The sequence below is a fragment of the Cherax quadricarinatus genome, chromosome 49 (assembly GCF_038502225.1).
Source record: "Cherax quadricarinatus isolate ZL_2023a chromosome 49, ASM3850222v1, whole genome shotgun sequence".
Taxonomy (NCBI): domain Eukaryota; kingdom Metazoa; phylum Arthropoda; class Malacostraca; order Decapoda; family Parastacidae; genus Cherax; species Cherax quadricarinatus.
This window is the reverse complement of record NC_091340.1, coordinates 25,187,666-25,200,883: the sequence shown is the minus strand read 5'-3', so window position 1 is coordinate 25,200,883 and position 13,218 is coordinate 25,187,666. Positions and strand designations below refer to the sequence as shown.

The 13,218-nt window shown below is 40.5% G+C and overlaps 2 protein-coding genes across 2 annotated transcripts in view; one reads left to right on the top strand and one right to left on the bottom strand.

Moving 5' to 3' along the window:
- Positions 1-13,218, top strand: part of pont (RuvB-like helicase pontin) — a 97,256-nt gene that overhangs the window by 30,534 nt on the left and 53,504 nt on the right. The gene's annotated exons all lie outside the window — the stretch shown is intronic.
- LOC138854114 (uncharacterized) lies at positions 4,434-6,966 on the bottom strand. Its single transcript, XM_070095263.1, has 2 exons — positions 5,405-6,966; positions 4,434-5,204 (listed from the first exon to the last, which is right to left on the bottom strand). The coding sequence occupies exon 1, from the start codon at positions 6,817-6,819 to the stop codon at positions 6,010-6,012; it is 810 nt and encodes a 269-aa protein (XP_069951364.1). The 5' UTR covers positions 6,820-6,966; the 3' UTR covers positions 4,434-5,204; positions 5,405-6,009.

The following is a 13,218-nucleotide window of genomic DNA, read 5'->3' as shown; positions in this document are numbered from 1 at the left end:
ACCTGTCACCTCAAATGGAGTGATATGACAAACTCTTTCAGAGGGATATGGAGGTGGACCTGGATACTGACATACTCGCATATCGTAGTGACGACAAGTAATACAGTCCTTTATTTGTTTTTTCACACTTTGTCGACCTTGAGGTATCCAGTAGGATTGTCGTATATGACAAAGTGTGTCAGCTACCCCACCATGTAACACGTTACTGTGGGCGTTTTGCACAATCAGTTTTGTTAGCCAATGATTCTTGGGGATCAGTATTGGATGTATGGCTTCTTTAGGTAGTGAAGAATTATGAATTCTTCCTCGACATCTTATAATCTTTTCTGAGTCGAGATAAAGTCCTAAAGAATTAATCATGACAAGTTTCTTTGGGGATTTATCTTGTGTTTCTAGAAATTTATATTCTGTAGAGAACACATCTTTCTGTATTAGTTTCACCCAGTATTTAATGGGTTCAAGACATTCATAATCAGGTTTTATTCCTTTAATGAATTTAAAGACAAGAGCTGTAACTCTTAAGAGTTTACCCAAAGATGAGTATTTAGATCCATCAATGACTATTTCTGTTGTGTCTGCAGTATTTACACAACTTATTTCTGCTGTGTTCAAGCAGACTGTTTCTTCTGGCATAATGTGAGCTTTTTGCTGAGGCCAGTTATTTCCATTAGAGAGCCAGTTCGGTCCGTGGAGCCATAATTTATTATCCACAAATTTCTTGAGTGGGACACCACGTGACAACATGTCAGCTGGATTCTCTTGGGTAGAGACGTGAAGAAAGAGATAATCTCTCTGCATCTCTTTTATTTCTGCTACTCTGTTCTGTACATAGACCAACTTACTCTTATTATTTCTTAACCACTGGAGAACTGCTTCATTATCACTCCAGATCACGGTTTTCTCAATAGTGAGATGATCAAGTACTTTGTTGAGATAGACAGCTAATTTTGTACCTACATAGAGTGCTGTCAGTTCCAATTGTGGTACTGTTCTGACCTTCAAGGGTGCTACCCTGGCCTTTGAAGTAATTAGTGTACTTCCTTCAGCATTACTCATGTAAGCTACAGCGCCATAACCTCTGGTTGACGCATCACGGAACACATGTAATGTGTACTTGTTTCCCTCTTGACCTATTTGTCTGGGAAATTTAATTTGATGAAGTTGTTTAAACTCCTTGGATATTTCATCCCATGCTTGACTCATTTCTAGAGGCAAGTTCTCATCCCATCCAATTTTGAGCTTCCATGCATCTTGCATAAGCATTTTACCCTTTATGGTAATTGGTGAGACGAGTCCTAGAGGATCAAAACATTGTGATACCTCTGACAGTAAACTACGTTTAGTGAGTGTACTGCATGATTTATTGTTTATCCCTTTGAGACTCAAAGTATCTTCCTGTGTGTTCCAATTAAGTCCCAGCATATTGTTGCAATCAGGAATTTCAGCTTCAGGGAAATCTTCTTTGATAAGTTCCCTTAATTGCTTTGAATTTGTATTCCACATCCTTAGAGGCATATTTGCTTCTTTCATCTCCTTGTTAGCTTCTCTGTATAAGGATTTCAAATCCTCCTCTTTAGTCACAGTACCTTGAAGATTGTCCACATAGAAACTTTTCTTTAAGATTTCTTTGAAGGGACTTTCAGATTTCTTCAAATGTGTATTTAGAGTAGCTTCTAGTAAGAATGGAGAGGATGTTGCACCAAATAATACTGATTTGAAACGATAAGTTTTCACAGGACTTTGAGGATCATGTGGATTTTCAGGCCACAAGAATCGAGTATAATCTCGATCTATTTCTTGTAGTCCTACTCTTAAGAAAGCCTTGGAAATATCAGCCGTGTAGGCATATGGGTTTGTGCGAAATTTCATAAGCACGTCTCCAAGCTTCTCAGTTAGTGAGGGTCCGGTCATCAGACAGTCATTAAGACTTGCTACATCTTTAATTGCACGTGCGCTGCAATTATATACAACACGTAGTGGAGTGGTTTCAGAATCTTTTCTGACTCCATGGTGCGGGAGATAATGAGCGTTTGTCTTCAACTTATCTTCGACTATTTCCTCAATGAATTTATTGTCCAACTGTTCTTGTATGATATTATCATAGACAGTCAGTAGCTCCGGATTCTTCCTGAGCTCATGTATTTGTGCTTTCATCTGTCCGAAAGCTATGCGATAATTGCTAGGCAGATGTGGTGGATTTAATTTCCATGGTAACCTAACCCAATACTGTCCATCTTTATATTTGACAGTGTCCAAATATTGGTTATAAGTCTGAGACTCTTGTGGGCTTGGTTTATTTACATCAATACCTATCGCATCTAAATCCCACAACTTATCAACTGGTTCATTCATTTCTTCCAGTAATGATAATTTTTGCTGTGGTACATGATCAGCGGTTATTCTCGTAACTAGTACATTTTCCACTGAATCAATATCAGCTTCTTTCCCACTTTGAGAGGGAATGGGACCACATATCATGTGGCCTCCTGCTGTTTTCAGCAAGTGAACATCATGTTTACTTACTATATTTTGCACAAAACAGTGATAATAATCACTTCCAATGATTAAATCAATTGGACTAATTGTGTCCGTCTGTATGTCAGGACAGGCTAACTTGACCTTAGCTGCTTTCAGTGCTGCAACTGTTTCTTTTAATCCCTGGATCTGCACAGACTTAGGCAAATCATCTACTACCACAGCTTCTACTGTCTTTTTCCTGTTTCCTAGACCAACAGTGATTTTGGCTAGGTCATATGTCTGTTTACCAGAATTATGGAAAAAACCAGCTATATTTAACTGTATTTTGGCATAGGGTTGTTTATTCAGTTTCTGCAACACTGATCTTCTTATGAAGGACCTTTGTGAGCCTTGATCAAATAGTGTTAGCACATTGGTTTTGTGTAATTTATTAGATAACTCAACTCGAGCTATCGGGAGAGCAGTTGCTTTAAACTTATCTCTCACATTTAATGCTGTTGCTTGTTGACTTCCTGATTCTGTGGAAGTCTGCTGCTGTTCAGCAAAAGTATTTGGGCATAATGCTGTATGATGCATACCCTTGCATTTGAAACACTTCTTCAGTGAGCATTTACCTCCCTTGTGTTCACCTAAACACTTGATGCATCTTTTCAGCTGATGAACACGTTGTTTACGTGCCTCCATTGATGTGTATTGATTACAATACTGTGCCCAATGTGTTCCATCACAAAGTACACATTTTGGAGTACGTTTATGTGTGACAGTCTGTTTACTGTCTATTGTATTCACAGCTTGATAAATGCCTATATGGGATTTCCCATTATGTGGTTTAGTGGGAGTAGTTATACTCTTTTTATACTGAGTTGAAGGTTTATTATCCACGGGATTTGTGGATTTTTCATCTTGTCTCGTTGCTTGCATGCATGAAACTATTGTTTGTAAACCATTGCTAATTTCTTCACAAGTGAAATAGCGTTTATTGAACATAATATTTAATCGTTCAATAGTTTGTGGTGACAACTTATCTTGTACAATACCACTGATAAACCAATCACATTGTCTTAGGTCATATTTAGCACCTAGAGATCTGAGACTATTGTCTAATGTAATTCTAAATGCCTGTAAGTCTGAAAAACAATGTTTGGGTGGCTTCAAGCTTGATATTAATACTGCATGTCTAACTCTGGCCTTGTCAGCATCGAAGTAATTGTCTGCTAAGACACGTAAGGCTATTTGATAATTACCTTTAACCACCGGAAATGACTTAATCAGTTCATAGGGTTCTCCCTTCACAAGACATTTAAGGTAATTGAACTTAGCAATCTCATCTATGTCAGTTCGTGAATTTACTATGGATTGAAAACCACTAATGAATTCTTCATAATTATGACCTTGGAAAATAGGTAATGACAATGTAGGTAAGCTTGGTAATGGGACACTTGTTGTTGTTACATGTGTAACAGGTGTTTGACCACTAGTTACAGGTCTCTGTGACAGAGTTTTACGGCAGATAGCCTGTACTCCTGTCCACCTTAATTGTTGATCACTAAAAGTATCCAAAACATTTTTAATTTCATCTTCAGATGGATCTGATTCAAGAAATTTATTTTCATAATGTGTATAGTCTGAATTAATTATTTCCAGACGTTGTGTAAATAATTCAAACTTGACCTCAAGATCATCAAAATCTATGTTTGTATCTTGAGTTAATCCTAGACAGACTGAAATTAGATTTTCTAATTGTGTAATCTTAGTCTGTAAAGACTGAAACTGAGTTTTCAAACAAGCCATTTTAATGGTATACTGAAACTTCTAGCACCACACTTAGAGTGTTTATAAAACACTGTACTGCTATAAACAGCTGAGTTTTTGTTATGCTTAAGTCAGCAATAATCGAGTCAGACACTACTGACCCACTAAGCTTAACCTCAGGGTTAATGACCATGAGGGTACAGAGTACATGTGGCTGATGTTTACGGCTTGTGTGCTGTGTCAGCCTGCCCACGATGATTAATCGTAAATAACGATGTTATACACTTCATTCATTATACACTATAAATGTCACTGTATAACTGTAATCACACGTGAATATTACTTACACATATATAAATTTCACTGTTAATATATATTTGAAAGCTTACACTTTATATATAAGTTCCTTTAATATAACAGGTAGATCTATAAGAAACAAACTTTAACACAATCTTGTCTCTTAATTTCTGTCTATAAACATTATAAACACTGTGTATATATACACTCAGACATCACTCGGTGGTGTTGTTCTTAATCAGCGATTTCGCCAGATTGGAGCAGTTGATGGAGGGTGCAATACCATCCCCCGTCTTCTTGTTGGGTGAGTCACCCAGCTCCCGTTTTCGTTGGGTGAACGCTGGGTGAGCGCCCGTTTTCTTTTGGCTGCCCATTCTCTGTGATTGAGTCTGGAGGGACTCATTTATACTGATTTATATTGTAAAACACTAGTTTTACAGCTTTTTTCGAAGGACCTTGGCTCATAGGTTATTTGTACACTGTAGTGCAACATATTTGGACCACAGTGTGGTCTTTATCCGGTTCGAGCACGACCAAAGGTTCTGTTGAGAATTTGGCCTTACCAGCTAAGATATAATTATATAATGAACACTTAGCTGATAAATGACAGCAAATCGTCTACACAGCCGTCCCTGCAGACGAGGTCTAGATGCTGTCGAAACCATCACAACAGTGGGCTGTCAAGAGATACAAATTGTAAGTATGAATTACCCCTAGGGGGTGTTATGTCAGCATATTTCATTCGATGATGGCTGACGACTACTTACTTGTTTGGACTCAAAAGTCCACACCTTACTGCCGATTATAGGTTGATTACAAACTCCTTGTGACTCAAGAATTGCGCAATCCCCCGATCTACAAGAAATTCGTAACATACCTTGCTCTTTGTAACGTGAGCTATGGTGTTCTCAACACCTTCGACAGATATCGGTGACTTGATAGAAGCTGAAGTGTCCTTGGATGTCCACGTCTTCCATTGTCTAGGAAACGCACACTGGTACACTATGTTCAACAAGATTAGTTTTTATTGTTCACAATGTATCACAAGAGAAGCTGATCACACTTCTCTAAGTGTTTATTGTGTTGTGTGAGACACTTTATTCACACTAACGCACAGATCAGTGTCCTTTGCTGGTTATCCTGGCGTCAGTGTCTCGTAGTAGAGTCAAAGTTAGTCTGCCCAGACGCTACAGGGCTCCATCCCGTCACTGGCCCCAGCACAAAAAAAAAATGCTGACCTAGTACCTTGCATCCTTGTCGTCACCTCGATGAAGCAAAGCAGAATGTTTGTTTCTTGCTGTCTTAATCATAGACAACAATGTACAACTTTACTATGGTAATAAAGTGGGAGCAGGATTTTCCTTAATTGTCCTGCTAAAGTAAGAGATGTACTGTCTCTTATAAAAATACACGTTGCAACACCCCTGCAAGGAGCGGAGGTCACTTGATTACGCATACGACATCTGTGATCAATTACTCACTCTAGCAGTAAACAAGACGCTCGCCCCTTCTGAGTGGCCCCTCAGGGCTGAAAGGGGCTGAAGGGGGCTGATACCCCCCTCCTGGAGAAAATTTCTCCACACGGTTTGCTGGTTGGTACTGGACATCATAGGCTGGTTGTACGGGTGGTTGTGGCGGGCTGGTGGGTGACGCTCCGCTTTGTCCTTGAACTGACGAGTCAGCAGCATGGGTCCCCGCGTGGCACAGTGAGTCACGCATGGCGGTGCCACTACCACCACCAGCCCCACTAACACCATCCACTGATGCCTGTGGCCCATCCATGCCAAGTGTAGCCACATCATCCTCACTATCACTACCTAAAACGGGTGTAGGGCCACGGGATGTACTCCGGGATGTACTCCGTCCCCTGGGCACAGCATAGGGTACACTACCCGAGCGCATGCGGCGGCGAACATACCGACGCTTCACTGGTGAATATGTTTCCTCACCATCACTACTCGAATGATCGTCGAGCGCAATAAAATCACAATCCACGTCAGAATCATCGTCATTACTGAAGTCAGAGGCCAGGCCACGGGAAAATATTAGTTTTCTCTTACGTTTAGGAACACCCGACCATGAGTCACGAGTGCCCACACCAGAGGTAGAACGTCGAGGATCGTCGGGGATTTCTGCACTATTATCGATATCCTGGTCATTATTTTCGGTCACTAACTTATCAAAGCCGTAGAATTTGTCTTCATTTCCACTTCCATCAGTGTCAGAACTATCAGATAGGAAGAGGAGAGTCCCAATTTTCCGGGGAGTGAGAGCTGACTTGCGACGAGGCATGGTGAACAAGGGTGACTGAGCCGGCGTTCCCACAATGCTATGCAGGCGCCTAGATTTTTTGTTTACGGCGCACACCCACGGCGCAGACCCATTCTCTCACATGTAGGCCTATGAGCGCTTTCGCGCTAAATTTGACGGCGCTAGAATTTTGGCGTAGATCTACGGTTTGGACACTCACTGACCAGCCGTAGATCTACGGGACGGACCCTGAAAGGGTTAACCCTTTCAGGGTCCAAGGCCAAAATCTGAAGTCACGCACCAGTGTCCAAGAAATTTTGAAAAAAAAAAAAAATTATTTTTTCTTACAGAATTAAAGAGCATATTTTTGTGAAGGTAATAAAACAAAAAAAATTAGAATCTGATCATTACTTACCGAGATACAGTGCCAAGAATTTATAGAAAATGATGTGGTGGCGGCAACATCGACGAATTCCACATACGCGTATTATATTATTTTGTTGTTTTAGTTGTTTTTTCTTTTCTTTTCAAATTTTTTTCTATTCCTACTAACATTTGGGGCTTGAGAGACCAATACTGTATATAATTGATATATATATACTCACTGTATTGAACACAATAACCGCACTAAAGTTATTATCATATTATTGTTTACCACTGTTGTTTATTACAATAAACATGCACAAATATTGTATAATACTAATGTTCTATCATATATTTACATATTTACAATCACTGGACATGGTTTTAGAACTGCTGGAGCTTGTGGAACTCCTTGAAACAAGGCACCATGCACAGAGGCACCTTACATTCCTCACACATAAACCGAGTGTCTTTGCGTCTTTGTTGCCCTCATTTTGTTTGTGCACAGACAATGCATCTCTTTTGAGCAAATTTCTTTTGAGTTGAAGGAAGCTGTATTATGAAATGATCACCTTCTCTCCTCAAACGCTTGGGTATATTGTGATGAATTCGAGGACCATGTTGTATTGCAGGTGTTGTTACCTGGTACTTCATTATGAGTTGTCTGACAACAGACAAACAAAATTCACCATACGGTGGTCTGTTACCAGTCTTTATTTGGTACATATTATATGCATTCAGCATTGAAATGTCCATGAGATGGAAGAAAAGTTTCATGTACCACTTGTAACTCTTACGAACACAGTCAACAAAACCAATCTGCATGTCACACTTGTCAACCAAGCGCATGTTTTGTGTATAATCAATCACTGACACTGGTTTTCGAATACGTTCATTAGTCACTCGATCAACTTTGCCACTGTCTTGCATTTCATTACGGTGAATGGTTGTCAACAATGTGACATCTCGTTTGTCATGCCACCGTAATGCCATGATGTCATTGGCAGTAAACACCTGCACGTCATCACCACGAACACCTGCGTTGAGCCTGGGCATATGTTTACGATTAGAACGCACTGTGCCACACACATCTGTCTTGTTCACTCGCATGAAATCACTGAGTAATGGGCTTGTGTACCAGTTATCGGTATATAATGTATGGCCCTTACCAAGATAAGGTGCCATTATGTTTCTCACTACGTCACATGAGATACCCAATAAAATCTTGGTATCTTTCAATGTTTTACTACCCGTGTATACAACAATATCCAACACCAGGCCACTGTCACAATCACAGAGTACAAACAATTTTATACCAAAGCAGTTCCTCTTGCTCGGTATATACTGCTTGAATGACAGTCTACCTTTGAACAAAATCAAAGACTCGTCAATTACAAGATTCTTGAATGGATAAAAGTATATCCTGAACTTTTGTTTGAGATACATGAAAACATTTCTAGTCTTGTATAACCTGTCACTTCTGTCAGGCCTGGTTTTGTCAGAGAAGTGCAACATACGTAACAGTAAGATAAACCTGTTCGCTGGTATTATTTCACTGAAGGATGGGGTACAAATTAGCCGATCTGTGGACCAGTATGCTTTTATATTATGCTTATAGACGTGAGGCATAAGCATTATTGTTGCAAAAAGCAAATACATTTCTGCAACAGTTGTCTCTTTCCACCTGTGTAGTCTTGACTGTGGTGATAAGATCGTATTTGCCATGCTGTACTGAAAATACTTATTACTTTCCCTGGCAATAATTTTCATCAATGGCTGGTCAAAGAATAATTCAAAGAATTCCAGTTCATTGGCCGTGGTTCCAAGGGGACAGGTAGGTAGAATTCCACTTTGAGAGTCATCAAAGTGGTGAGGACTGGGAACAAAATTGGGATTTTGCTGCCAATCCCAGATACGGTTTGCTGGTGGATACTGGACATCATAGGCTGGTTGTACGGGTGGTTGTGGTTGTGGCGGGCTGGTGGGTGATGCTCCGCTTTGTCCTTGAACTGACGAGTCAACAGCATGGGTCCCAGCGTGGCACAGTGAGTCACGCATGGCGGTGCCACTACCACCACCAGCACCACTAACACCATCCACTGATGCCTGTGGCCCATCCATGCCAAGTGTAGCCACATCATCCTCACTATCACTACCTAAAACGGGTGTAGGGCCATGGGATGTACTCCGGGATGTATTCCGTCCCCTGGGCACAGCATAGGGTACACTACCCGAGCGCATGCGGCGGCGAACATACCGACGCTTCACTGGTGAATATGTTCCCTCACTATCACTACTTGAATGATCGTCGAGCGCAATAAAATCACAATCCACGTCAGAATCGTCATTACTGAAGTCAGAGGCCTGGCCACGGGAAAATATTAGTTTTCTCTTACGTTTAGGAACACCCGACCGTGAGTCACGAGTGCCCACACCAGAGGTAGAAGGTCGAGGATCGTCGGGGTTTTCTGCACTATTATCGATATCCTGGTCATTATTTTCGGTCACTAACTTATCAAAGCTGTAGAATTCGTCTTCATTTCCACTTCCATCAGTGTCAGAACTATCAGACAGGAAGAGGAGAGTCCCAATTTTCCGGGGAGTGAGAGCTGACTTGCGACGAGGCATGGTGAACAAGGGTGAATGAGCCGGCGTTCCCACAATGCTATGCAGGCGCCTAGATTTTTTTGTTTATGGCGCACACCCACGGCGCAGACCCATTCTCTCACATGTAGGCCTATGAGCGCTTTCGCGCTAAATTTGACGGCGCTAGAATTTTGGCATAGATCTACGGTTTGGACACTCACCGAAAAGCCGTAGATCTACGGGACAGACCCTGAAAGGGTTAATATATATATATATATACATATATATTACACATTACATATATATATATTATATATATGTATTGTATGTATATATATTCTATGTATATTATATATATATATTATTTTTTTTTTTTATTATCACACTGGCCGATTCCCACCAAGGCAGGGTGGCCCGAAAAAGAAAAACTTTCACCATCATTCACTCCATCACTGTCTTGCCAGAAGGGTGCTTTACACTACAGTTTTTAAACTGCAACATTAACACCCCTCCTTCAGAGTGCAGGCACTGTACTTCCCATCTCCAGGACTCAAGTCCGGCCTGCCGGTTTCCCTGAATCCCTTCATAAATGTTACTTTGCTCACACTCCAACAGCACGTCAAGTATTAAAAACCATTTGTCTCCATTCACTCCTATCAAACACGCTCACGCATGCCTGCTGGAAGTCCAAGCCCCTCGCACACAAAACCTCCTTTACCCCCTCCCTCCAACCCTTCCTAGGCCGACCCCTACCCCGCCTTCCTTCCACTACAGACTGATACACTCTTGAAGTTATTCTGTTTCGCTCCATTCTCTCTACATGTCCGAACCACCTCAACAACCCCTCCTCAGCCCTCTGGACAACAGTTTTGGTAATCCCGCACCTCCTCCTAACTTCCAAACTACGAATTCTCTGCATTATATTCACACCACACATTGCCCTCAGACATGACATCTCCACTGCCTCCAGCCTTCTCCTCGCTGCAACATTCATCACCCATGCTTCACACCCATATAAGAGCGTTGGTAAAACTATACTCTCATACATTCCCCTCTTTGGCTCCAAGGACAAAGTTCTCTGTCTCCACAGACTCCTAAGTGCACCACTCACTCTTTTTCCCTCATCAATTCTATGATTCACCTCATCTTTCATAGACCCATCCGCTGACACGTCCACTCCCAAATATCTGAATACGTTCACCTCCTCCATACTCTCTCCCTCCAATCTGATATTCAATCTTTCATCACCTAATCTTTTTGTTATCCTCATAACCTTACTCTTTCCTGTATTCACCTTTAATTTTCTTCTTTTGCACACCCTACCAAATTCATCCACCAATCTCTGCAGCTTCTCTTCAGAATCTCCCAAGAGCACAGTGTCATCAGCAAAGAGCAGCTGTGACAACTCCCACCCTGTGTGTGATTCTTTATCTTTTAACTCCACGCCTCTTGCCAAGACCCTCGCATTTACTTCTCTTACAACCCCATCTATAAATATATTAAACAACCACGGTGACATCACACATCCTTGTCTAAGGCCTACTTTTACTGGGAAAAAATTTCCCTCTTTTCTACATACTCTAACTTGAGCCTCACTATCCTCGTAAAAACTCTTCACTGCTTTCAGTAACCTACCTCCTACACCATACACTTGCAACATCTGCCACATTGCCCCCCTATCCACCCTGTCATACGCCTTTTCCAAATCCATAAATGCCACAAAGACCTCTTTAGCCTTATCTAAATACTGTTCACTTATATGTTTCACTGTAAACACCTGGTCCACACACCCCCTACCTTTCCTAAAGCCTCCTTGTTCATCTGCTATCCTATTCTCCATCTTACTCTTAATTCTTTCAATTATAACTCTACCATACACTTTACCAGGTACACTCAACAGACTTATCCCCCTATAATTTTTGCACTCTCTTTTATCCCCTTTGCCTTTATACAAAGGAACTATGCATGCTCTCTGCCAATCCCTAGGTACCTTACCCTCTTCCATACATTTATTAAATAATTGCACCAACCACTCCAAAACTATATCCCCACCTGCTTTTAACATTTCTATCTTTATCCCATCAATCCCGGCTGCCTTACCCCCTTTCATTTTACCTACTGCCTCACGAACTTCCCACACACTCACAACTGGCTCTTCCTCACTCCTACAAGATGTTATTCCTCCTTGCCCTATACACGAAATCACAGCTTCCCTATCTTCATCAACATTTAACAATTCCTCAAAATATTCCCTCCATCTTCCCAATACCTCTAACTCTCCATTTAATAACTCTCCTCTCCTATTTTTAACTGACAAATCCATTTGTTCTCTAGGCTTCCTTTACTTGTTAATCTCACTCCAAAACTTTTTCTTATTTTCAACAAAATTTGTTGATAACAGCTCACCCACTCTCTCATTTGCTCTCTTTTTACATTGCTTCACCACTCTCTTAACCTCTCTCTTTTTCTCCATATACTCTTCCCTCCTTGCATCACTTCTACTTTGTAAAAACTTCTCATATGCTAACTTTTTCTCCCTTACTACTCTCTTTACATCATCATTCCACCAATCGCTCCTCTTCCCTCCTGCACCCACTTTCCTGTAACCACAAACTTCTGCTGAACACTCTAACACTACATTTTTAAACCTACCCCATACCTCTTCGACCCCATTGCCTATGCTCTCATTAGCCCATCTATCCTCCAATAGCTGTTTATATCTTACCCTATATATATATATATATATATATATATATATATGTATATATATATAGATATATTATATATATATTCTTTCTTTCAACACACCGGCCGCATCCCACCGAGGCGGGGTGGCCCAAAAGGAAAAACCAAAGTTTCTCCTTTTACATTTAGTAATATATACAGGAGAAGAGGTTACTAGCCCCTTGCTCCCGGCATTTTAGTTGCCTCTTACAACACGCATGGCTTACGGAGGAAGAATTCTGTTCCACTTCCCCATGGAGAATATATATATATATATATATATATTTATATATATATTTATATATATATATATTTATTTATATATATATATATATATATATTTATATATATATATATATATATATATATATATATATATATATATATATATATATATATATATATATATATATATATGTGTGTGTGTGTGTGTGTGTGTGTGTGTGTGTGTGTGTATATATATATATGTATATATATATATATGTGAGTGTAGGGGAAGTTCGTGAGGCAGTAGGTAAAATGAAAGGGGGTAAGGCAGCCGGGATTGATGGGATAAAGATAGAAATGTTAAAAGCAGGTGGGGATATAGTTTTGGAGTGGTTGGTGCAATTATTTAATAAATGTATGGAAGAGGGTAAGGTACCTAGGGATTGGCAGAGAGCATGCATAGTTCCTTTGTATAAAGGCAAAGGGGACAAAAGAGAGTGCAAAAATTATAGGGGGATAAGTCTGTTGAGTATACCTGGTAAAGTGTATGGTAGAGTTATT